Genomic DNA, 27,873 nt, shown 5'->3' on the forward strand with positions numbered 1-27,873 from the left:
ATTTTGTGGACATAAATAAAATGATTTACCTACTTTACAAAGTAATACTAACTAAAGGTATATCTAAACACCTTTGAAATTATTTGCCACAAATATTTCACTGATAAAAATTTCTTAATATTTCCCTTAGCAAAAACTGTACATTTGTTAGAGAGTACCTGATACTTGTTAAAATATCAAGTAATACAGGACATGGTGCTATAAAACAAAACACACAACTGGGAAGTATTTTATTTTTTTCTACTTCATATAACATTTGTTTAAGACCACACGATTTTAAAGATCTCTTTCTCCAACTTTTATGATTTAGAAGTACCACTTAAAAATATTTACTGATGCTGTAAATATTATTGTTTTTGTACTAGTAACGATTTTAATGAATGCCATATCCATTATACCTCTTGCTCCTTGGTCAGAAAGATAAACAGAAACTTTCAATCAGATGTTCAGACATTCAAAAATGGTTTTGAAAAGTATACCCAAACAAACCAAATATATATCAGCAACTATTAAAATCAGTTTAGTAGTTATTAAGAATTCTTAACAAGGAAGTATTGAAGCATGTGTGAGGTTTAAAAAATTATATACAATTTTAAAAACAAATTTAAATTTTTAAATAAAAAAGATTAATGGCCAAATTAAAAAAAGTTTGCGCATCAGATTTAATATCTTAATGTTTATCAGAAATATATTTTGTGAATAAGAATTATTTCATAAATATATATGTATAAATATAAATATATATCTGCAGGATCTGTGATGCTGGAGAAAACATTTTGAAGAAAAAAATTGCACTTTAGATTATCAGGATATCGTCAAATTTACCCTTCAAGTGAAATACAATTACCAATCCAGGTGCTTTTGGCACAAGTTTTTAGGTGAATATTGACACAATCTTAAAAACACAATGCTTTTGTATTTTATTCACTGGAATATGTAGAATCAAGCAGAATTTAAAATTCTGACCCAAAAATCCCAGATAACTGCAATTGCTTAATTAAATACAAAAAAAATATTGCTTTAAAAAGCGCTTAAACTTCCCTTTCCATCTGGAACGTGTAAAATTTTGCCAGCAACAGGTTTTCTCCAATTTCTTCAGCAAGAATTCCCAGCCTACACACAAATGTGACACCATCTTTTTCTATTCATGTATAACTTGGATCACACACCAGTATATAAAGACAAAAAATAAATGTATAATAAAAAGATTGGATAAATCAGAAGAGGCTTTTTGGTCTTGAATTCTTCACCCACTAACAATGAAGCAGCACTGTAGGCAGCCCAAAACACACCAAACAGCTTTAAAAGAAGGAAAAAAGACAAAAGGCAGCATATTAGCAAGTCCATTAACTTTTTGGATATCATAGAGTAAATATGGTGTTTACAGTATTTTGAAAAAATCAACAACCAATTTTGGTAAATAGCAAAACTTGTTACAAATGTTAAAAACTTATTTAGAATGTCCATCTTTGCTGTACTCCTTGACTTCTGTAAATGTGGTCTTATCAAACCTGTCTTATCATAAGAATCACTTGGGGTGCCTATTAAAAAGAGACTTGGGGGACTCTCTAGTTCTGTTGAATTATAACTTATTAGTTTTTTCTTTTTCTTTTTTTTTTTTTTTTGAGGCGGAGTCTTGCTCTGTCGCCCGGACTGGAGCGCAGTGGCCGGATCTCAGCTCACTGCAAGCTCCGCCTCCCGGGTTTACGCCATTCCCCTGCCTCAGCCTCCCGAGTAGCTGGGACTACAGGCGCCCGCCACCTCGCCTGGCTAGTTTTTTTTTTGTATTTTTAGTAGAGACGGGGTTTCACCGTGTTAGCCAAGATGGTCTCGATCTCCTGACCTCGTGATCCGCCCGTCTCGGCCTCCCAAAGTGCTGGGATTACAGGCTTGAGCCACCGCGCCCGGCCTTTTTTTTTTTTTGAGACGGAGTCTCGCTCTGTCGCCCGGGCTGGAGTGCAGTGGCCGCATCTCAGCTCACTGCAAGCTCCGCCTCCCGGGTTTACGCCATTCTCCTGCCTCAGCCTCCCGAGTAGCTGGGACTACAGGCGCCCGCCACCTCGCCCGGCTAGTTTTTTGTATTTTTTTTTTTAGTAGAGACGGGGTTTCACCGTGTTAGCCAGGATGGTCTCGATCTTCTGACCTCGTGATCCGCCCGTCTCGGCCTCCCAAAATGCTGGGATTACAGGCTTGAGCCACCGTGCCCGGCCCTTATTAGTTTTTTCTTTTTCTTTGAGTTATAATTTCTAAGGGAAGCATCTAGTTATCAGTATTTTAAATTAAGTTCCCTGGTAATTATGATTAGCCAACTTTTGAAAAAACTATTATTACAGCAAATTACTGAGAGAAAACTAATTCCTGCAAAGTAGGAAATTTTCTTTTTCCTTCTAAATAAGAAAATTGATTAAGTAAAAATTTTATACAATATTTATTCTTAATATTTATTAAAATTTTCCCCAGGAATAGGTAGAAATACAGGGTTGAATAAAAAAGAGAAAAAAAAGACCACATTTTGGTCAAGAGTTTAAATAAAGTATACTATAGTTTTTGGATTACACACATACATACTTTTAAATTATTTCTACTGGAAACTTATGCAATACTTATTGATGTAGTCAACTAACACATTTTACAGCATAAAATTAAGGAAAAACTTCAAGGGAAATCAGGGAAACTATAATAGGAACAGACCTGGCACAAGGCAGAGTTTCTAAACCTTGCAATATTGACATTTTAGGCTGCATACTTCTTGGCTGTGGGGAGCTATCCTGTGCATTGTAGGATGGTTAGCAGCATCCCTGCCCTCTACGCACTATATACTAGTAACACTCCTGAAAAATACCTCCAGATGTCGACAAACGTCCCCTGGGGGACAAAATCGACCTCAGTTGAGAATCACTGCTATACAGGTAAAAACTAAATATTGGCAAACTTATTAAAAATGTATTTGGGGCCGGGCGCGGTGGCTCAAGCCTGTAATCCCAGCACTTTGGGAGGCCGAGACGGGCGGATCACGAGGTCAGGAGATCGAGACCATCCTGGCGAACACTGTGAAACCCCGTCTCTACTAAAAAATACAAAAAACTAGCCGGGCGAGGTGGCGGGCGTCTGTAGTCCCAGCTACTCGGGAGGCTGAGGCAGGAGAATGGCGTGAACCCGGGAGGCGGAGCTTGCAGTGAGCTGAGATCTGGCCACTGCACTCCAGCCCCGGCGACAGAGCAAGACTCCGTCTCAAAAAAAAAAAAAAAATGTATTTGGTCTGGTCCAGTTTTCCACTGGGTTTGTTGAACTTAAAAAAAAAAAAAGTAATCCTACAAAATAATTCAAACATACACAAAAGTACAGGGAAATATATAAAATAAAATTTGATCAAATTGCATTTGTATTTCATGATTAGACTGTTTTCATTATAAATGGTTGAAGAGTGATAAGTATTATGAGATTTGATGTTAAATAAAATCAGTGCACTTAAACTATATATTCTAATGCTAGAGTTTACTGACTAATTTCGCATCATATTTCTCAACAAACATCAGACTGAAATAAGAAATGTGTAATAGCTCACTAACTCACAGAAGAGTAAGTGATCAGGAAAAAAATTTTGCCAAAGAATAGTCTGAAGTTTAAAAACAATTTTACTCTAAATTTTTAATGATATAAAAAAGAGTTTTCCATTTTATAATGATTTATATGTTGTATAAAGAATATTAAGGTCCAACTTTCAGATGAACTACATTATTAAAAATGACCAGAGAACAACGGTTTTAACCATTTTGGGAGTAGTCTCAGAAACAAGCTTAACCCAAGTGAAAAAACACACACCATGAAGTGATCGTGAGTGAGTGGTATGTTCACTAAGGCTGGAATAGGAGTAATTAAATATCTGCTGCAACGTTAAGACTTTAAGTTCTAATAATGCCAATTTCAAAAAAAGATTTTAGGGTTATACTGAAGAAGAAAACAAGGTCTCTTTAGTCTCTGAAGTGTTTAAACACAAAGATGATCTCAAAATATTATAATTTGGATTTTTATTGAGACAAGGTCTCACTCTGTCGCCTACACTGGGGTACAATCACCGCTCACTGCAGCCTCGACCTCCTCAGGCAATCCTCCCATCTCAGCCTCCTGAGTAGCTACGACTAACAGGTGCATGCCTCCATGTCCAACTAATTTTTGTATTTTTGGATAAATGGTTGAGTCTCAAACTGGGCTCAACTGATCCACCCACCTCAGCCTGCTGAACTGCTGGGATTTACGAAGGTGAGCCACCACACCTAGCCTATTTTATAATATTTGTAATAACAACAGCTTGAGTGCCTACTCTGTGCCAAGCACTGTACTAGGCAGAGATAGGGTCTTGCTCTGTCACCCAGGCTGGAGTGCAGTGGTGCAATCATGGCTCACTACAGCCACAGCCTCATGGGCCCAGGCAATCCTCCCACCTCACCCTCCCAAGGAACTGAGACCACAGGTACCTGCCACCACATCTGCCTAATTTTTTGTGGAGATGGAGTTTAGACATGTTGCCCAGGCTGACCTCAAACTCCTGAGCTCAAGTAATCCACCCACCTCAGCCTCCCAAAGTGCTGGGATTATAAGCGGTAGCCACCATGCCTGGTCAGCATTATATATACTTTAAACTCTTTGTAACGAACCCTGAAACGCAGTTGTTAAGTTTACCATTGTTAACAACAAAGTGACGGTAAGAAACGTTAAGATACCTTGGAAGACCAGACAACAACTAAGTGGCAGAACCAGGATTTGAATTTAGAACTGATTAGTTCCAAAAACTACACTTTCAATACCCAATGCTTATTATCAGTATCAGCTTAAAGTAATTCTAAAAGGAATCATTATTTCTTTTATATTGAAATTAGCAATAATTTCAACTGGCTCAGCTACTTAAAAACAAATACTTTCATGTGGAGGTTACATAACATCAGTTCTGAAAGTCATAGTCTTTAAAAGTTCCATTCTCCATAAAGAACAAAACTATATTCACTGTGTAATATACATACATGTGTCAAAGCAGTCACTTATTCCCCAAAGTTGTTCAACATTAATAAATTTCAATGTTTAAGTTATATTACTCAAATAGTAATAAATACATTACTATTTATTAATACTTATCAGTAAATGTTTAAGTGTATGTACATACGTTAATTTAACATAAATAACACAAAGAAGTCCTGATCTCTGCATTACGGAAAATCCAATTTATTAGAACCACATCTATCATATTTGACAGGAAAGTTACTATTCAAACAGGAGTAACAGTTACTAAATAAATGTCCACTGGAATATTAAATAAATATCCCCCTCAAAATCTGTCAGATGAACTCATATTATAAATACAGAAAATAACTTTTAAATTCAACATTTAAAAAATGCTGACCAGGCCGGGTATGGTGGCTCATGCCTATAATCCCAGCACTTTGGGAGGCCAAGGCAGGCAAATCACCTGAGGTCAGAAGTTCAAGACCAGTCTGGCCAACATGGTGAAACCCCATCTCTACTAAAAACAAAAAATTAGTCCAGCATGGTGGCACACACATGTAGTCCCAGCTACCAGGGAGGCTGAGGCAGGATAATCACATGAACCTGGGAGGCACTCCAGCCTGGGTGACAGAGCAAGACTCCATCTCAAAAAAAAAAAAAAAAAAATCTGACTATAATATCCTGAAACCTGATTTGCTCTTTGTTTTTCCCCCTAGACAAAAGGTAATATCTGGTGATTAAAAAGGAAAAAAATAAAAGAAATATAACTGGTAAAATCAGTAAGAAAGGTCACTTCCAAAATACTACCAACGGTTTGATAAAGAGTTTTATATCACAATATTCCCAGCTAGAGGCCTAGTATACTTTTGATACTGGAAAACAGTCAAGTATGTAATACATAATCCTTAACTTACTTTTATAAGTGTAGACACCACTTCAAATGATCCAACCACCAAAAGTATAGGGGCTATTACAATGAGAGGAAGTAATGAATATCCTATAACTCCAAGGACTTGGCCATATGCAACCTGTGAATTTTGAAAATTTCAAAAAATGTCATAGAAATCAAGATACTCATTTTAATCAAAATTGAACACCACATATTCCTTGCTGTATTCAAATAAATGTGAGCATTAAGAATAAATCATAATCTATTACACTCATTATTTCAAATTATCATATAGTCTCCCATGTTCCTGGGCAGTCTCACCAACCAACATGGTTTCAATTAAAATAAATTTGCTAATACCCAAATCTACATTTCCAGCATTTACCTCTCTCTTGAGTTTCATACTACCTTCAGTATATCTCTACATTACATTTTGTCACTACTTCCCCTAAATTGTAGAATTATTTAAAGGGACTACAACCATCCCATTCAGATGAAAAATCCAAGGTCTAGAGAACCTAGATGTTACCAATGCAGACCAGAAAGAAAGGGAAGGTGGCCAGGAGAGACTGAAGAGAAAAATATTTTTTAGTGATTACTTTATGCCAAGTTCTGTGATAGGGCTTCACATGCTGTGGAGATCAAATGAAATAACAACCCTATGAAACAGGCATTATTGTCCCAATTGTGAAGAAATTGATTCTTAGAGACAGACAATGCTTTGCTTAGGAAAGCAAAGCTAGTAAGGTGTCAGTGTTCAAATTAAAATCTAGGCCCCTAAACTCCTACAACAGTCTTGAATTACCAAAAAACGTAATGATATATATTTTCATATATTATACTAGATTTTGTCTAGGACATAAGAAATAATATATAAACAAATATAATTTTGTGTCTATTAGAATTATTTTAAATTTCCATATGCAGAGTAAAAAAGTTTCACAGATGTTACTCTAAATTAATTAAAGAGTTTTATTAAGATGCTCGATCGAACATATTCTAATATCATTCACTTATGAAACTGAAAATAGAAGGGAAAAAAGAAACTTTTTTTTAAGATGGATCTCCCTCTGTTGCCCAGATTGGAGTGCAGTGGTGCGATCTCAGCTACTGTAACATCCGCCTTCCAGGTTCAATAGATTCTTCTGCCTCGGCCTCCTGAGTAGCTGGGACTACAGGCGTGTACCACCATGCCCGGCTAATTTTTGTTATTATTATTATTATTATTATTATTGAGACAGAGTTTCGCTCTTATTGCCCAGGCTAAAGTGCAATGGTGCAATCATGGTTCACCACAACCTCTGCCTCCCGGGTTCAAGTGATTCTCCTGCCTCAGCCTCCCAAGTAGCGGGGATTGGAGGCATATGCTACCACATCTGGCTTATTTTGTATTTTTAGTAGAGATGAGGTTTCTCCATGTTGGACATGCTGGTCTCGAACTCCTGACCTCAAGTGATCCACCCGCCCCGGCCCCTCAAAGTGCTGGGATGACAGGTGTGAGCCACCACGCCCGGCAATTTTTGTATTTTTAGTAGAGACGGGGTTTCACCATACTGGCCAGGCTAAAACAAAAACCAAAAAACCAACAACTACTCCTGGGCTCAAGTGATCCTCCTGCCTCAGCCTCCCAAGTAGCTGGGACTACAGGCATGCGCCACCATACCCAGCTCAAAAGTCCTTATTTATTTATTTTTAAGACAAGATCATACTGTCAGCCAGGCTAGAGTGTAGTGGCACAAACACAACTCACCACAGCCATAAGTCCTCAGGCTCAGGCAAGCCTCCTACCTCAGTCCCTGGTAGCTTGGACCACAAGCACGCACTACTATGCCTGGCTAATTTTTAAAGAGATAGGGTCTCCCTACATTGCCCAGGCTGGTCTTGGAACTCCTGGGCGCAAGCGATCCTCCTGCATCAGCATCCCAAAGTGCTGTAACTACAGGTATGAGCCACGGCATCCAGCCCCTTTGAGTTCTGGTATGATATCAGAGAATATTCACAATCATCTGAAAAGGTTACTAAAATACTCTCCCTTTTCAATTATATACCTGTATAAAGCCTTATTTTCTTCAGATACTTTAGCCAAAGTAATACATCTTAACAGATTGAATGGATAAAGCATATATTAGAATCCAATTTCCATTCAGCCAGACATTAAAACTAGTTACAAAAATGTAAAACAATGCTATGCTTCTAACTCTTTTGTTTTGGAAAATATGGTTGTTTTTCTTTAAATGTATTGTTTATGCTAAAATGTAGTTGGTTTATTGTTACAAATCTCTTTGGCAACGTGAGATCAAAACATTTGAGAATTTCTGTTAAGAATAAATTCTGGCTGGGTGCAGTGGTTCACACCTGTAATCCTGGCACTTTGGGAGGCCGAGGCAGATCACCTGAGGTCGGGAGTTTGAGACCAGCTTGACTAACATGGTGAAACCCCATCTCTACTAAAAATACAAAAATTAGTTGGGCAGGGTGGCAAGTGCTTGTAATCCCAGCTACTCGGGAGGCTGAGGCAGGAGAATCGCTTAAACCTGAGAGGTGGAGGTTACAGTGAGCCGAGATTATGCCACTGTACTCCAGCCTGGGTGACACAGAGTGAGACTCCATCTCAAAAAAAAAAAAAAAAAAATGAAATAGGCCGGGCATGGTGGCTCATGCCTGTAATCCCAGCACTTTGGGAGGCTGAGGCGGGTGGATCATGAGGTCAGGAGTTCAAGACCAGACTGGCTAAGATGCATCTCTACTAAAAAATACAAAACTTAGCTGGGCACAGTGGTGGGCACCTGTAATCCCAGTTACTTGGGAGGCTGAGGCAGGAGAACTGCTTGAACCCGGGAGGCGGAGTTTGCAGTGAGCCGAGATCGCACCACTGCACTCTAGCCTGGGTGACAGAGCAAGACTCTGCTTCAAAATAAACAAACAAATAAATAAATAAATAAATAAATTTTGGCTGGGCGCGGTGGCTCACTCCTGTAATCCTAGCACTTTGGGAGGCCAAGGCGGGCGGATCACTTAAGGGTGGGAGTTCGAGACCAGCCTGGCCAACATGGTGAAACCCTGTCTCTACTAAAATTACAAAAATTAGCCAGGCGTGGTGGCACATGTCTACAATCCCAGCTATTTGGAAGGCTGAGGCAGGTGAATTGGGAACCCAGGAGGTGGAGGTTGCAAAGAGCCGAGATTGCCCCACTGCACTGCAGCAGGATGACAAAGCAAGATTCCATTAAAAAAAAAAAAAAATTAATAAATAAAAAAATAAATTATATGCTTCCTAAAAGGCTGCAATTACTTCATAAATGGGACGGGATATTTTCTTTTTCCTCATTTCTCGTACCATTTATTGAGTAAGCACAATACTAATGTTGATCATCTTAAAGGAACTAGCATAAAGCAATTCTGGGATAAGAAACAGTTTCTTGTATAGCTAATGATGATATCTGCAGTATCAAAAATCAAGCTCACCATAAAAAAGAAAGGTTATTTTCAAAATAAACTACTTACTTCTCCACCAAGAACTCTGGCCAGTAAGAAAATTGTTAGTGAACCAAATATCCAAATAGTTATAATCCATGAGACCACCTTAGGGAGAAACATCATGCAATTAATATTTTTATACCAAATAAGCTGATAATTTTCCAATAACTCAATTCTCTGCCATAAACGACAGCTTAGCACGCCCAATTTCAGGTCATAGAGAGGTTATGTGGGCTCTCAGGTATCATTCCAAAACTTAGTAAGAATACAATGTGTGATACAATTTTACATCCAAATTAAAATCTTAGCAATTATCAATTGCCTAAAGAAACCTCAGTATTTCAAAATCTATGATAAAAGATTATTGCAAAAAAAAGTGTTTACTATCAACCCCCTGTTTTACAGCATCCCACAAGAAAAATTTATTTCTGAAGTAAGTTATCAATCTTCTCTGGAAGTCTTTAAAATTTATGTTACATATTTATTCAAGTAATAGAATATGGAAGCCATTTCAGACAATTTTAACTCCTCAAACTTAGTGTAATGATACATACATATATTTATATTTTCAAGCTCTGTCTGCTGGGATGGTCTAGATATAACACCCCAGTAGCAACATAAGCACATTTATTGCCCAGATACTGGTTTATTATTTATTATTTTATTTATGTATTTATTTAATAGAGACAAGGTCTTGCTATGTTATTTGTTTATTTACTTATTTATTTAAGAGAGACCAGGTCTCACTATGTTACCCAGACTGGTCTCAAACTCCTGAGCTCAAGTGATCCTCCCACCTCAGCCTCCCAAAGTGCTGGGATTACAGGAGTGTGCCACCACGACCAGCCCCAGAAACTGGTTTCTAAATATCATTTCCTAATTAAAGGAAGTAGGACTTCTTAAATAAATGGTTGGCCAGGTGCAGTGGCTCACGCCTGTTATCCCAGCACTTTGGGAGGCTGAGGTGGGTAGCTAACCTGAGGTCGGGAGTTCAAGACCAGCCTGACCAACATGGAGAAACCCCGTTTCTACTAAAAAAAATACAAAATTAGCCAGGCATGGTGGCGCATGCCTGTAATCCCAGCTATTCGGGAGGCTGAGGCAGAAGAATCACTTGAAACTGGTAGGCAGAGGTTGTGGTGAGCTGAGATCTCGCCATTGCACTCTAGCCTGGGTGACAAGAGTGAAACTCCGTCTCAAGAAAAAAAAAAAAAAAGAATGATTGATTCCAAGGCTAGGGCAGGCAAAATACAAGATTAGCCCAGAACACTGTGTGAAGTAAGAAGGAAAGGAAGTACTGAAAAAAAAGAATGGGATATGTTGAAACGAGACAGAAGGCAAGTTGAAGGAGCTCCCAATGGTTAAAGCTTGAAAAATCTGAGCAACAAAATAAATTATGACAGTACTGGATAATAACTGAAAGACTAAAATGAATGAGGGAAACAGAAAAATCATCATTCTGTAAACATTATAGTAATAATTACTGCATGCACGATCTACCAACGGATGCTAAAATTAGTAGTCTAAAGTTAGATGAGAAACAGAATATTTGCATAGTTGCAAAGTACCTCCATAAGATATTTATTAATTACAAAGAGAAAAATAGTAACTTTACACTGGAGAAACTGAACAGATACTACCCCATCACCTAACCAAGTGATCAAGGTTAATATCACCGGTAATAAGACGTTATCAGTATCACACATTCCCTGTCAGTATACAGAGAGGGGGACAATGTCACTTCTGTGATATTCTTGCCAAAAATGCATAATCCAAATTAAATCATGAGAAAACATCAAGTAAATCCAAATTGAGTGACATTCTATGATGGTATAGTAATCTTCTAGTTTTTTTTTTTTCCTTTTTTTTTTTTTGGAGACAGAGTCTCGCTCTGTCGCCCAGGCTGGAGTGCAATGGCGCGATCTTGGCTCACTGCAACCTCCACCTCCCAGGTTCAAGCAATTCTCTGCCTCAGCCTCCCGAGTAGCTGGGATTACAGGCGCCTGCCACCATGTCCAGGTAATTTTTGTATTTTTAGGAGAGACGAGGTTTCACCATCTTGGCCAGGCTGGTCTTGAACTGCTGACCTCATGATCCATCCACCTTGGCCTGTAGGCATGGGCCACTGCGCCCGGCCATAATCTTCTGTTTTTAACCTTAGAACCCTTCGTTCAGATGAAAGATTATACAAAACAGATACAATCAGAGATGTTCTAGATGAAGAATCAGTGGTAGGTAGGAGACCAGAGTCCCCATTCACCTTCTTCAATGGTCTTTGCAACACTTTAACAGAATATCTGATATAAACAGAATATCTGATATAAAATATCTGATATCTGATATTTACTAATCTAGGGTAAACATTAATAGGACTAGTATAGTAATGCATAAAGTATCTTGTGATGGAGAGATTATTCTGGATTACCTTGGTGGGCCTTAAATGTAGTAACAATTGTCCTTAAAAGATGAAAACTGAGGCTGGGCACAGCAGTTCAGCCTGTAATCCCAGCACTTTGGGAGGACAAGGTAGGCGGATCACCTGAGGTCAGGAGTTTGAGAGCAGCCTGACCAACATGGTGAAACCCCATCTCTATTAAAAATACAAAATTAGCTGGGGGTGGTGGTGCATGTCTGTAATCCCAGCTATTTGGGATGCTGAGGCAGAAGAATCGCTTGAAGCCAGGAGGCGGAGGGTACAGTGAGCTGAGATCACGCCATTGCACTCCAGCCTGGGCAACAAGAATGAAACTCCATCTCAAAAAAAAAAAAAAAAGATGGAAACTCAAGGAGATTTAAGTACAATAGAGAAGAAGGTAATGTGATCATGGAACCAGAGATCATAGTGATGCAGCCAGAAGCCAGGGAATGCTGGCAGCCTCTGGAAGTAAAAGAAACAAGCAACAGATTCTGCCCTGGAGCCTCCACAGGAACCAGCCCTGTAGACATTTTGATCTTGGTCAAAGCTTTTTGACTCATTTTGGACTTCTGACATTCAGAACTGTGAAATAAATCTGTATTACTTAAAACCACTAAGCTTGTAGCAATTTATTAGAGCAGACACCAGAAACTCATTCATTTCCAAATCCCTGTGGTGAACAGTAACTTTTTACCCCCTCAAAGTCTTAAACTTTGCATGAGGGAGTGATGTATATATGTTGTGTTTTGGTAATAAAGTATCTGAAAGTAGGACAAAGGGATTAAAATACCAGTAGTAGTATAAAAACAAACACTGATGGAATCCTTCTCATCATTCATTTAAAGTAATGGTCATTTTAAGAACAGAATTATGAATGAATAAAAGGTAAGAAATATGAATATGAGTATTACATTTCAAACTGTTAATCTCTTGGGAAAATCAGAAGGTACATGAGCAGCCCTTCTGGTGACTTCTGGTCAGCTGGAAGTGGTTCTATCCATTTACCCCAGTGTGCCATACAAATACTAATACTTTTTTTTGTTTGTTTGTTTGAGATGGAGTCTCACTCTGTCGCCAGGCTGGAGTGCAGTGGCGCGATCTCGGCTCACTGCAACCTCTGCCTCCCAGGTTCAAGCGATTCTCCTGCCTCAGCTTCCCGAGTATCTGGGATTACAGGCGTGTACCACCACACCCAGATACTTTTTTTGTATTTTTAGTAGAGATAGGTTTTCACCTTGTTGGCCAGGATGGTCTCAATCTCCTGACCTCGTGATCCACCAGCCTCAGCCTCCCAAAGTGCTGGGATTACAGGTGTGAGTCACCACATCTGGCCATTCTATGTGAATCATGATGTGGAAAACTATGAAAGCATTAATCTAAGGTACTCCTCACTTACTTAATTATGGAACAGTTTTAGGAACAAACAAGTGAGAAACAACGGGTAAAGCATTTCACAAACATAATATGGTATATTACAGTTAATATCTTATATTTAATTTTTGAAACTCTCGGCCGGGCGCGGTGGCTCAAGCCTGTAATCCCAGCACTTTGGGAGGCCGAGACGGGCGGATCACGAGGTCAGGAGATCGAGACCATCCTGGCTAATACGGTGAAACCCTGTCTCTACTTAAAAATACAAAAAACTAGCCGGGCGATGAGGCGGGCGCCTGTAGTCCCAGCTACTCGGGAGGCTGAGGCAGGAGAATGGCGTAAACCCGGGAGGCGGAGCTTGCAGTGAGCTGAGATCCGGCCACTGCACTCCAGCCTGGGTGGCAGAGCGAGACTCCTTCTCAAAAAAAAAAAAAAAAAGAAACTCTCAAAATATTTAGAATTTGTATAAAATAAGATATACTTACCCTAAACTGTCCATATAATGATATCATGGAAAAGAAAAGAACAACAGCCAGAGGACCCCAAAAGTCAGGATTGTCTCTCACCACTTGTCTATTAAAACCAAGTGATGGCATTGGCATCAAAACACATCGAATTTTGTAGTAAATATCCTTTAGATCGATGTCCAATTCTTCCCTATAATTTTAAAATAAAAATTCTCAAAAGGCATACATTTACGAATACTAAAACAGTTGCAAAAAAAATTAAGAAAACTTTAAATAAGACAGTATAATCTCTATAGGTCAACAAAACATTTGCATTTGAAGTGCCACATTTCACTAACTCCAAGGTGTACATTTTTAACATTCCAACATCTCAAAATGTCGGATATATCTCAATTACTGGTATCTTACAATCGTCAGCCTGGAGTGACATCAAGTGTTTCTAATATTTACCTTTCCTTTTGCCAGTCTCCTGGAAGCACTATTTAAGAAAACTTTTAGTAAAATTTTCTGCTTGAGACTTTTTGGGCCTAATTCAGATGGCAAACCTATATGAGAACCAGTGTGGGTTTTACATTCTCTGGGGAAATTCTTTCTTTCTTTCAACATCTTATCCACTGCCAAACTGAAGCAAACTTCCTTGCTGTCTCTTTCTGGTATAAGTTATTTCTCATTCATCCTTACACTAATAAGGAGACAGCTCTTTGATGTCCCAGCTTTATGCTGCCTTTGCACTTTTCTAATATGTAAAACAACTTCATCTTATAATCAATAGTGTCTTTGATTTGATGATATATGTTTTTTTTGCTGGTTTTTGAGACAAGAGTCTTGCTTTCTCACCCAGGCTGGAGTGCAGTGGTGCAATTTTGGCTCACTGCAACCTCTGTCTCCCAGGTTCAAGCGATTCTCATGCCTCAACCTCCCGAGCAACTGGGACTACAGGCCCGTGCCACCACGGCCAGCTAATTTTTTTTTGTATTTTTAGTAGAGATGGGGTTTCGCCATGTTGCCCAGGCTCGTCTTGAACTCCTAATCTCAAGTGATCCGCCCACCTCGGCTTCCCAAAGTGCTGGGATTACTGGCTTGAGCTACTATGCCTGGCAAATATATGGTGTATTAACATTAAGAAACATAGGATGTTTCAGCACTTACTCTACTGATAATTAATACAAAGAAGATTCCAGAAATGCCTCAATTTTACAAGGCCATAGGTTCTTCTTTTCAAAATTATTTCTTTACTTTTTTCTTCAGATAACCACAAAATTTCAGATACTATAAAGAAAGTGAAAGCCTCTTTATATGTAGCTCTCCTCCCAGTGGCAGCTCTAGAATTTCTATATTGAAGAGATTTTGGAGTGGTAATCTTTTTGGAAATCTTAATTTGTCCGAAACTTAATTTCAACAGCAAGTACCTAAGAGCCTTGCTTTTTTAAATTGCATGATTACTTCAGATAGCTGATAGACCCAGGTAAGCTGGAGTAGACATACATGTGTGTGAGATACAGGATTACCATTCTTTTAATTTTTGTTTTTTAATTGGTTAAAAAATATTCTCTCATTATTATTTCCGTTTTTTAAATTGCTAGTAAAACTGACAATTGCTATAGCTTTTGACTGAAAAGGTTAATGTTTTCTCTCTACATAACAAGAAAGAACATAATCATCCCACTGACTAGCTCTAAAAACCAAAAAATATGTATTATTATTTTTACATACAAGAGTGGCTTGTTATCTTCAGGATCATCATCTTCAACTTCCAGAAGCCAGCCATACCCTCTTTGTCTCAGAAATGTAGTAGCTGTAGATTCTTTGATAAAATCTCCGCCAAGATTTAATTTGACATCTGGGGATGCTATTGAACCACTGAGATCTTAAGAGAAAAGAGGACAAAACTATATAAACTAAGAAACAATGTGTGAATCTTAACCAAAGTGAGCAGATATTCAACTAAAATAATTATCATTTGAAGATCTCTATGAACATCTGCTATTGCATATAATCTTCAAATTTTATGGTGATAAGATATCTAAAAACCATCATTTATTTTGTAAGAATAAAATGAAAGATGAAAGAAGTGAAAAGACATACAAAAGGTTTCACAGCTACTTAGCCAGACTGGTACCAGAATCTAGACTAACAACAGTAATTCCTTAAAATTTCAATGGAAAATACATGCAAAATATGTTACACGACATCATTTTGGATTCCTTCATTATTATACATACCATGTGCCTCAGAACAAAGTAACTGAATAAATTCTTTTCAGAGGTATTACATATGTATATATACAAACTATTAGACAATTTATTTGCTAAAGGAAATTCTAGATAATTTCTCTCTACCTTTTCATGTATTTATTCATTCACACATTCTTTCATTTAAATCATCACATATCTATGCTAAGTGTTTCATATATTAATGTTTAGTTCTTGATAAATCTGGTAAGAGTTCCTGTTATTTCAGCCAAAATGTCCCTTTTCTTCACATAATTACATCATTCATCTTTAGTTTTGGCAAAAATAAATAAAGGGCTATGTTTTGTTTTTGTTTTTATTTTTTAGGTCAGCTCTAAAAAGAGGTGAAGAGATTCAGTTATCCACATTAAAAAATAAATTCCGTGTAAAGTCCGCACAGTATCTTAGGAGTTACAGATAATCATGGTAGTACTAACGCCGTATTTTCCAGTTAAAAACAATGGAAATAGTTAAGGATTTGCCTGAGGTCACATAGGGATTAAAAAGAAAAAGCACATTTGTAGGACCAGACAATATACATTAATAAACAACCATCAACACTGTCAGTGCAAGTCACATGATTATAGTATTATTTCAGAAAAATACTTTTGGAAACAACCAACCAGAACACTCTAACACAGATAGATACTTCTCTGGAGATCATGTCCAACCAACACCAAAGTTAGTTTCCTTAAAAAACAAAAAACTGTTTTTCATATACAGTACAAAGAGCTTAATTTGCATAATACTCTATGAGTCACATCCTGGTCTGCTTGTGACAACTCCTGCAATTAAGTTTGACAAACGTTTACATTCTGAAGCTAAGTCCCAGCTTAGCTACTAACTGATACAGCAAATCATTCATGTTTTCTGGGTCCTAGTATCCTATTCAAAGTTCTTTCCAGGTTAAACATTATATGATTCTAAAAAGTTTTTATAAAGGAGCTCACTCAGAGATAAAATACAAGTATATTTGAATTCACCACCTAAAGTTTAAAAATAATCCCTATATATGTTATCATATAATCATGTAGTTAAAATATTCTCTTAAAAGTGCTTGCTACTTCATCTTAATCTAAGTTGAAATGAGAGAGGTGGAATTTAAAAGTCTATTTCTAATAGATACAAAGAGTGTTTTTTCTTTTCTTCTTTTTTCTGCATCAGAGTCTCACTCTGTTGCCAGGCTGGAGTGCAGTGGCGTCATCTTGGCTCACTGCAACCTCCGCCTCCTGGGTTCAAACCATTCTCCTGCCCCAGCCTCCTGAGCTGGGATTACAGGTGCACACCACCATGCCCAGCTAATTCTTATTTATTTATTTATTTATTTATTGAGACGGAATCTTGCTCTGTCTCCCAGGCTGGAGTGCAGTGGTGCAATCCCGGCTCACTGCAATCTCTACCTCCTGGGTTCAAGTGATTCTCCTGCCTCGGCCTCCTGAGTAGCTGAGATTACTGGCGTGCACCACCATGCCTGGCTCATTTTTATATTTTTAGTAGAGACGGGGGTTTTGCCATGTTGGCCAGGCTGGTATCGAACTCCTGATCTCAGGTAATCCGCCTACCTTGTTCTTCCCCAAGTGCTGGGACTACAGGTGTGAGCCACCGCACTAGGTCAAGAGTGTTTTTTCTTGATTTAACAAGAAGATTTATGGGGAGGGGGGAGGGGGGAGGGATTGCATTGGGAGTTATACCTGATATAAATGACGAATTGATGGGTGCTGACGAGTTGATGGGTGCAGCACACCAACATGGCACAAGTATACATATGTAAAAAACCTGCACGTTATGCACATGTACCCTAGAACTTAAAGTATAATAAAAAAAATTAAAAAAAAAACAAAAAAAAAACCAAGAAGATTTAGATCCAGAAATCACTAGTACAGCAGTGACGTTGGAGGTTTTGCAATTATGAGGCTGGAAAGGACCTTAACAACTGTTTCTTGGTTTCTAGAAAGGACTGCCCTTAAAGGCCTTAATCTAAAGCAAAAAAGGATACATAAATTATAGTGCTAAGGAATGTTGTGCTTAAGAACTGTACCTATTTAGCAGTTTGTCATGGCATGGATGCAAGAACCTCAAAAAGGTATCTTCAGGCCGGGCGCGGTAGCTCATGCCTGTAATACCAGCACCTTGGGAAGCCGAGGTGGGTGGATCACAAGGTCAGGAGATCAAGACCATCCTGGCTAACATGGTGAAACCCCGCCTCTACTAAAAAAAATACAAAAAAATTAGCCTGGCATGGTGGTGGGCACCTGTAGTCTCAGCTACTCGGGAGGCTGAGGCAGGAGAATGGCTTGAACCCGGGAGGCGGAGCTTGCAGTGAGCTGAGATCGCACCACTGCACTCCAGTCTGGGTGACAGAGCGAGACTCCGTCTCAAAAAAAAAAAAAAGCATCTTCAGCTTACAGATTTTGTAGTACTTTCTGTTCCATGTAAAGTAGAAAAATATCAAGGACACATGTGGGAATGCCAGCAATAGCAGTTTGACAACTCCCCTAGGATCCCCAAGACATAATTGTGAGTGAGAAAGAACAGGAAACTCCAAAAACTTGGCAGTAGTTTAACATGTTATCAAGTTAACAAGTGGAGAATGATGTCAGAAAGCAAGAAAACAATTAAAAATCACTCCAGGACCATGGCTGACTTAATTTAAACCAGAGTAAGAACGAGCTAGTTTGGTTGCCAGCTCTTGGATAGATGTCCAGATAGTAAAACATGAACTTTATGTTAATTTCTACTTACTATACTATAATATTCTTGTCATTTTCTAAGTAAAAACAATGTAAAGATAATAAATATAAAAGTGGAATTAAAAATAAACAATATTTTAAAAAATCTATTGTAAAAGGAAATTTTAAAAATGTTTCTACTGCTATTTTGGCTCAGAGTGAAGAATATCAGTAAATTTCAAGTCTTACTGAAAGCCACCTTTGGAAAACTCACACAACAAAATTAACAGGAATTTTTCTTCCCTTTCAACTCAAATGTATGAGTGGGTATGGGATCCTTTCTCTGAATCTTCTGCTCAGCCTGAGAATCTGAAAGAGGAAAACTTAGTGCAGTGTGACAGTACACTAAAGATGAAATTTACTACTGATCTGCCCCTAGACAAGTTCCCGATTTCTGTGAAAGAAAAGTATCGTGCAATAAACAATGAACATTTTGTGGCACTTGCCACATTCACATATATAAAGAAGCTTTTCCTGGCCGGGCGCGGTGGCTCAAGCCTGTAATCCCAGCACTTTGGGAGGCCGAGGCGGGCGGATCACGAGGTCAGGAGATCGAGACCATCCTGGCTAACACGGTGAAACCCCGTCTCTACTAAAAAAATACAAAAAATTAGCCGGGCGAGATGGCGGGCGCCTGTAGTCCCAGCTACTCGGGAGGCTGAGGCGAGAGAATGGCGTAAACCCGGGAGGCGGAGCTTGCAGTGAGCTGAGATCCGGCCACTGCACTCCAGCCTGGGCGACAGAGCGAGACTCCGTCTCAAAAAAAAAAAAAAAAAAAAAAAAAGAAGCTTTTCCTTATTTAACAAGCAACAAGAGCAAGGACAAAAATTGTCTCATTTCATCTCATCTCAGACTTGAAAATGAAGTCTACGTGTGCTTCAGTATGACCCAGAATTGTGTATTTGTGCAGCAAAAACAAAAACAAGCATATGTTTTTGCACTAAAAGATATTAATAAATTTCATTATTTCATTTGAGTTATAAGGATTCCATTTTATTTTTTTATTTTTTAGACAGAGTCTCTCTGTTGTCCAGGCTGGAGTGCATGATCATAACTCACTGCAATCTCCATCTCCCAGGTTCAAGTGATTCAACTGCCTCAGCCTCTCGAGTAGCTAGGATTACAGGCACCACCATGCCCAGCTAAGTTTTGTATTTTTAGTACAGATGGGGTTTCAACATGTTGGCTAGTCTGGTCCTGAACTCCTGGCCTCATATAATCCACCCTGCCTTGGCCTCCCAAAGTGCTGGGATTAAAGGCACGAGCCACCATGCCTGGCCTAAGGATACCATTTTAATGTATACACAGGCCTATGAAAGAGATCAAGAAACTGATGCATGTGCATAATTTTTTAATTGCTAGACCAATACTGGAGCTTGATCATGTTACTCTGTAAAAAAATGTTTTTTTCGGCAGGGCGCGGTGGCTCAGACCTGTAATCCCAGCACTTGTGAGGCCGAGGCGGGCGGATCACGAGGTCGAGAGATCAAGACCATCCTGGCCAACATGGTGAAACCCTGTCTCTACTAAAAATGCAAAAATTAGGTGGGCGTGGTGGCGTGCACCTGTAGTCCCAGCTACTCAGGGGGCTGAGGCAGGAGAATTGCTTGAACCCGGGAGGTGGAGGTTGCACTGAGCCGAGCTCATGCCACTGTACTCCAACCTGGCAACACAGTGTGACTCCATCTCAAAAAAAAAAAAAAGAAAATGTTTCTTTCAATGTCTTGTATAAATTTTTGTCTTAGGTTATATTTTTAATCATGTTATTCTGGTTTATGGCTTTAGTAGCTTTTCTATCAAATATTATCAGTAAATTTTCATATTGTAAATAATTAAATTCTGTAATTTATCTGATTAATTTATCTGATTAACAAAAAGATGAAATTTCTTTTGTCTTATGTCTTTAAATTTTTTGTTTTGAAAAATTATAGATTCATAGAAAGTTACAAAAATAGAAAAGAGAGGTCATATGTACCCTTTACCCAGTTCCCCCCAATAGTACCAACTCACATAACTATCAAATTCAGGGACACTGACACTAGTACAATCCATAGACCTTAATCAGATTTCACCAGTTTGACATGCGCTCATTTGTGTGTATGTGTTTATAGTTACATGCAATTTAAACACATTTGTAGATTTGTGTAATGCCTTATGAGTTTTAACTCATGAAAGTAAGTAGATTAATGAAAAAAGTAAACCTTGTTTAAATCCCCTAAGAAAGGTTGGCTAAAATGTCATTTTCAGTTTTCAAAAAGGAAAAAAAGTTATTCTTGTACCCATTACATACTATATATCATACTTCACCAGCATATTGTATAGAAAATATTTGTGATAAGACTAGACCTATATGGGTATTATTTTTCATAAGTAGGAATCATAGAGTTTGAGACAAACCTGGCCAAGATGGTGAAACCCCATCTCTACCAAAAATACATAAATTAGCCAGGTGCAGTGGCAGGTGCCTGTTATCCCAGCTACTCGGCAGGCTGAGGCAGGAGAATTGCTTGAACCCAGGAGGCGGAGGTTGCAGTGAGCCGAGATTGCGCCACTGCACTCTAGCCTGGGAGACAGAGCAAGACTCCGTCTCAAAAAAAAAAAAAAAAAAAGGAAAAACTAAAGATTCCTCTGTCTACACTACTAACTTGTATTAGAGGTGACATCCTTTCCGGGAAGGGGGAACTTCAAAGAATAGGCTAAATGGTCACAATAACTGAGTGACAGAAATTTATCATTTACTCAAAAGAACAATGACAGTAATTATCTACAATTTACTGATCACTGTATTGTGAGCTGTAGATATTATCATTTTTATACAGGAATAAAAAGAAAGATGAGGGCCAAGGTTGAAATGCAATATATTGAATCCAGTTCCCTTCACTAGATTTATATAACCTACCGTCAACATTTCCTTGCATCTATCTCAAAGGCATCTAAAATTCAATATTCCAAAACTGAGATATCTCAGGTCTTCCTCCATTTTTTTTCATTAAATGATACTACTAATCTATCCAGCATTGTAAGCTAGAAGCTTATCCTTGATGGTTTGCTTTATTTGCATGTTCCCTCTCCATCCAAACCACCACTAAATTGTCAGTTTTACCTCTAAATATTTTTAAACCATGTCTGTCCACTTACCATTTCTACCACCAGTAGCAAGCTAATACAAACCATCAACTCCTGCCTGCATGATTATAATGGTGTACGAACTGCTTTCCCCCCAATCATTTTTGTCTCCTTCCAATCCATACTCTTCACTGTACCCAGGAGACTCTTTCTAAGATGCAAATATTTCACTCTTCTATTTAGAATCCTTCATCTCCCTCCCCCAGTTGCTTTTCTGGTTCAAGTCCAATAATTTCTACATGTCCTATCTTCTTATCCAGGCCCACTTATCTGCTCTCCTCCCCATCTGGACTCTATACTCTAGCCACACTAAGCCTCTCATTTCTTTGAATGAACCTGGATTTTATTTGCCTCAGGGACCTTGTACGAGGCTATTTGCTCTAACTTCACATAATTAAATATCATCCATTCTTTAGTTCTCAGATATACTTGCTGTATTAGTCCATTCTTGCATTGCTCTAAAGAACTACCTGAGACTGGGTAATTTATAAATAAAAGAGATTTGACTCACAATTCCATAGGCTCTACAGGAAGCATGGCTGGGTATGCCTTAAGAAACTTACAATCACAGCAGATTGCAAAGGGAAAGCAGGCAGTTTTATATAGCCAGAGGAGAGAGAGACAGATAGTGGAGGTGCTACACCCTTTTAAAAAACCAGACCTTGGCCGGGCGCGGTGGCTCAAGCCTGTAATCCCAGCACTTTGGGAGGCCGAGACGGGCGGATCACGAGGTCAGGAGATCGAGACCATCCTGGCTAACACGGTGAAACCCCGTCTCTACTAAAAAATACAAAAAGCTAGCCGGGCGAGGTGGCTGGTGCCTGTAGTCCCAGCTACTCGGGAGGCTGAGGCAGGAGAATGGCGTAAACCCGGGAGGCAGAGCTTGCAGTGAGCTGAGATCCGGCCACTGCACTCCAGCCCAGGCAACAGAGCGAGCCTCCGTCTCAAAAAAAAAAAAAAAAAAAAAAACCAGACCTGGTGAGTACTCACTATGACAAGAACAGCAAGGGGGAAGTCCACCCCCATGATCCAGTCACCTCCCACCAGGCCTCTCCTCCAACACTGAAGATTACAATTCAACATGAGATTTGGGCAGGGACACAAATCCAAATCATTACACTTGCTTAAGCAAATTTTCCTTGATCTTGCAGACTAGACTATGTAGGTTCCTTTCATAGTTCCCTCCACTTTTCCTTCATTATATTTATCACTGTATATAATTATATATTTGTGTAATTACTTGATTAATGTCTATAAAATCTATGAAGGGATAGACTATTTGGGATTTTTGGGGGCATTTGTCTTGGTACACATAGACTCAGTACTTATAATAGTGCCTGACCCATAGTAGGCAATCAACAAATGTGCATGCTTATTGAATGAATTAATTAATGGAAGGGCAAACAATACCATAAAGCTTAAATTAAGAAGTGACATTGGGCCTGGCATGGTGACTCACGCCTGTAATCAATCCCAGTACTTTGGGAGGCAGAGGCGGGCAGATCACTTGAGGTCAGGAGTTTGAGACCAGCTTGACCAACATGGTAAAACCCCATCTCTAGTAAAAAAAAAAAATACAAAAAATAGCCGAGCATGGTGACAGACCCCTGTAATCCCAGCTACTTCGGAGGCTGAGACAGGAGAATTGTTTGAACCTGGGAGGCAGAGGTTGCAATGAGCCAAGACTGCACCATTGCACTCCAGCCTGGGCAACACAGCAAGACTCTTGTCTCAAAAAAAAAAAAAAAAAAAAGACATGAGACAAATGAAAGCAAAAATAATTTATTCTACAAATAATTCTTTTTTTTTTTTTTTTTTTGAGAGTGGAGTCTTGCTGTGTTGCCCAGGCTGGAGTGCAGTGGCGCAATCTCGGCTCACTGCAAGCTCCGCCTCCCGGGTTGCCGCCATTCTCCCACCTCAGCCTCCGAGTAGCTGGGACTACAGGCACCCGCCACCGCGCCCGGCTAGTTTTTTGTATTTTTAGTAGAGACGGGGTTTCACCGTGTTAGCCAGGAGGGTCTCCATCTCCTGACCTCGTGATCCACCCGCCTCGGCCTCCCAAAGTGCTGGGATTACAGGCTTGAGCCACCGCGCCCGGCCTACAAATAATTCTTTTGTGATATTTATGCCATGGGTTCTATGATAGGTACTGGGGTACAGAAAATATTAGGAAGTTTCCATTTCTGAGGGACAGTTAAAGCAAGTTTTACCAAGGAAAGAGCATTTGAGTTCAGTCTTAGGTTTTAACTTGAGGCGAGGAGGCGAAAGACATTCCAAGCATGAAGATCAGAATCTGCATACACATGGAGACAAAACACCAAAGCACATTTTAGAATAAAGGGTATGTGGCCAGGCGCGGTGGCTCAAGCCTGTAATCCCAGCACTTTGGGAGGCCGAGACGGGCGGATCACGAGGTCAGGAGATCGAGACCATCCTGGCTAACACGATGAAACCCCGTCTCTACTAAAAAGTACAAAAAAATTAGCCGGGCGAGGTGGCGGTCGCCTGTAGTCCCAGCTACTCGGGAGGCTGAGGCAGGAGAATGGCATGAACCCCGGAGGCGGAGCTTGCAGTGAGCTGAGATCAGGCCACAGCACTCCAGCCTGGGCAGCAGTGCGAGACTCCGTCTCAAAAAAAAAAAAAAAAAAAAAATAGAATAAAGGGTATGTGTGGCCAAATAGTAAGGATAGGTATCATTAAGAATGAGGGATTTGGCCGGGCGCGGTGACTCACGCCTGTAATCCCAGCACTTTGGGAGGCCGAGACGGGCGGATCACAAGGTCAGGAGATCCAGACCATTCTGGCTAACACGGTGAAACCCCGTCTCTACTTAAAAAATACAAAAAACTAGCCGGGCGAGGTGGCGAGCGCCTGTAATCCCAGCTACTCGGGAGCCTGAGGCAGGAGAACGGCTTGAACCCGGGAGGCGGAGCTTGCAGTGAGCTGAGATCCGGCCACTGCACTCCAGCCTGGGTGACAGAGCGAGACTCCGTCTCAGAAAAAAAAAAAAAAAAAAAGAATGAGGGATTTGGACAGAATCTAGAAGGAAGGGTATACACTGAAAACGTCTATAAGTTGAAAATATTCATGGTTAGTAAAACAGTATAAAAAGGGGAGAAGCAAGAATTTATGTGACGTGTAGAAACCAGGGAAAAGACTTGGAGCTGTACAGTAAAATGTTCATATTGGAAAACAATAAAAAAATAAGTGTGGGGTCAGTTAACACTGAAACCCAACATCATTGGGTTTCATCATTACGCACATATGTTGAACACTTAACTCTGCCAGATACAGTAATAAATACTTTACATTTGCAAAATATTTGCGCACTTGGGTATTCTTATTCCCAATTTGTATATGAGGAAAATGAGGTTAAGAAAGGGTAAATTGGTCGGGCACGGTGGCTCACACCTATAATCCCAGCACTTCGGGAAGCTGAGGCGGGCAGATCACGAGGTCAGGAGTTTGAGAACAGCTTGGCCAATGTAGTGAAACCCCATCTCTAACGATACAAAAAAATTAGCTGGTTGTGGTGGTGTGAGCCTATAATCCCAGCTACTTGGGAGGCTGAGGCAGGAGAATCACTTGATCCCAGGAGGTGGAGACTGCAGTGGGCTGAGATCAAGCTACTGCACTTCAGCCTCGACGAGGGGAGTGAAACTCTGTCTCAAAAAAGAAAAAAAAAAAAAAGATCAAATGAGTAGTATACTTAAAATACTCTAAATTTAAACTGTACAATATCATATTGTGTGAGGATATTATGCATACACATATAGCTCCTTGGATATATAAATCTATATGTCTCCTGAGGAAATACAGAGAAGGTTGAATAAACTTGATGGATTTTTACTTATTTCAGGTTTCTTAGTATATGGAATCAATGGGTTATCTACTTACATTATTGTCAGATTTCTTAGGTATATTTAAGAAAAGTAATTCCTGAGGGAAGGGAGAATAAAAAAAAAAAAAATACATAGAAACATGAGTTTGAACAAACATCATGTTCTGATACTTAATGGAAACAATTTTTTAAACCTGGGAAATTGAAGTTGATATTACTCCCTAAGCATCATGCTACCAAATGTAGATGAAACAAACTGAAATATTTTGGGGTGCTGTATCTCAGTTTAAAAGAAATTTACGGCTGGGCTGGTAGCTCACATCTGTAATCCCAGCAATTTGGGAGGCCAATAATCTGAGACAAGCTTAGGCAACGTAGTGAGATCTACAAAAGTTTAAAAATTAGGCCGGGCGCGGTGGCTCACGCCTGTAATCCCAGCACTTTGGGAGACCGAGGTGGGCGGATCACGAGGTCAGGAGATCGAGACCATCCTGGCTAACACAGTGAAACCCGTCTCTACTAAAAAAATACAAAAAAATTAGCTGGGCGTGGTGGCGGGCGCCTGTAGCCCCAGCTACTTGGGAGGCTGAGGCAGGAGAATGGCATGAACAGGGGAAGCGGAGCTTGCAGTGAGCCGAGATTGCGCCACTGCACTCCAGCCTGGGCGACAGAGTGAGACTCTGCCTCAAAAAAAAAAAAAAAAAAAAAAATTAGCTGGGCATGGTGGCGCAGACCTTAGGGCTTCGTCGGTCCACTTGAAGAGAATAAGCCACCCAGGAAAACCAGCCACCAGATGGTCTCCAGCTACTCAGGAGACTGAAGCGATCATGGGAGCCCAAGAGTTTGAGGTTACAGTGAGCTATGATTAAACCACTGCACTCCAGCCTGGCAACAGAGTGAGACCCCACCTCAAAAAAAAAAAAAAAAAAAGAAAAAAAATAAATGTATCAGCTATGTTCCCTTTGACAGACAAAAATTTTATTGTACATTTAAAATTATGACCAGTACTATTTTTAAAAAACAATGCCAAACAGCACAAGAAAAACAAAAGGGAAAACAAGCTATACTGATACACCATAAAATTTCTTAGAAAAATCTAGCTTCTTTTTCAGACTGAAATTTCAGTAAACATAATTTATGTTTTCATAGCAGGCAGTAAGTCTGGTCACTGGAAAATAACTGGCGCACAAAGTGCAATAAAAATTTGAAAACGACTAGCAGAATAATATCCAGGTTATGAGTTGGATAGGAAACTGAGAAAAGGAGGAAAACATTCTCCTGTGCTGTAGAAAAATACAATCGCTTCCTCAGAATAGTACAAAGAAATCTGTAGGGGCCACTGGAAACACATAGTTGGATTACGCTAAATTTCCAATATACCTGGATCAATTTCTCTGAATACTGAGGTGAAACACTACAAAATGGGAGGAAAACGGGGACTCGGGTAAGACATCAAATTCAATAAAAACCATTTAGTTTGCATTTGCAGTGCGAATCTGATCCCAGACCCCCCCAAAAAAAGCAATCTCCACTGAGTTTGTATTTGCAGTGCCGAATCTTATCCCAGACCCCCCAAAAAAGTTATCTGTTGATACATAACAGAAGAAAACTGTCCTCCTTCCTTATTCTCATTCTTTTGAGATGCCCCTTGGCCAATCTGTCCTTTTTCTGAGTAACAGCGAATAATTCCAGAAATAAAACCTTAGGGTTTCGTGGGTCCACTTGAAGAGAATAAGCCACCCAGAAAAACTGGCCACCAGACGGTGTGGGGAAAGCTAGGGGCTGACCGAGTAACTTGATGCTTTAAAAAGCAGCTCCCTACACCCCTCCCTCCGTCCTTCGGGGCCTCTTGGAAGGCCCGGCAGGCGCGGTGGGCTGCTGCCTGTCCCCACCCGGCCACGACCGCCTCGGCACCAGAAAGACCCTACGGCGTCGGGCCCTGGCTTCCTCCCGGTGACAGCCCTTCCAAGGGCTCAGCCTCACCTTCCGCGTCTGCTGAGGAGACAAAGGTGAAGTCCCCGTTAGTGGGGGCATAGGCCGGGGGCGGGCCCGGAGGCTGCATCTCGCGGCCCCTCAGAGCCGGCCGCTTTAGAGGAGGCTGCGGCTGGGCCCAGACCGCGAGGCTGCCGCGGCACCGACCCGTACGCTTGCCCTACGGTGCGGCCTACGAGTCTCGACGTGCAAGCTGGGATCGAGGCCGGAGGCGGGCACAGCAGGCCGCTGGGCTGTCCCGAGACTGCCCCACCAAAGTCCTCTTGGTGGCTACCACCCAAGCACCACGACGCCGGCGCCCTGACAGGACCATAAGAGTGACAGCGCCGTTGCGAT

The 27,873-nt window shown here is 40.1% G+C and overlaps 1 protein-coding gene across 2 annotated transcripts; it reads right to left on the bottom strand.

Annotated features, from left to right (window-relative positions):
- Positions 1–196: 196 nt before the first annotated feature.
- Positions 197–27,873, bottom strand: YIPF4 (Yip1 domain family member 4). Of its 2 annotated transcripts, XM_033176092.1 has the most exons (6): positions 27,529–27,871; positions 15,332–15,485; positions 13,637–13,808; positions 9,392–9,469; positions 5,913–6,026; positions 198–1,299 (listed from the first exon to the last, which is right to left on the bottom strand). In XM_033176092.1, the coding sequence occupies exons 1-6, from the start codon at positions 27,605–27,607 to the stop codon at positions 1,162–1,164; spliced, it is 735 nt and encodes a 244-aa protein (XP_033031983.1). In that variant the 5' UTR covers positions 27,608–27,871; the 3' UTR covers positions 198–1,161. The 2 variants fall into 2 exon arrangements, with proteins under 2 accessions (XP_033031984.1, XP_033031983.1); XM_033176093.1 differs by lacking the exon at positions 9,392–9,469 and having other exon boundaries at positions 197–1,299; positions 27,529–27,873.

This window comes from Trachypithecus francoisi, unplaced genomic scaffold (genome assembly GCF_009764315.1).
Source record: "Trachypithecus francoisi isolate TF-2019V2 unplaced genomic scaffold, Tfra_2.0 Lachesis_group17, whole genome shotgun sequence".
Classification (NCBI taxonomy): domain Eukaryota; kingdom Metazoa; phylum Chordata; class Mammalia; order Primates; family Cercopithecidae; genus Trachypithecus; species Trachypithecus francoisi.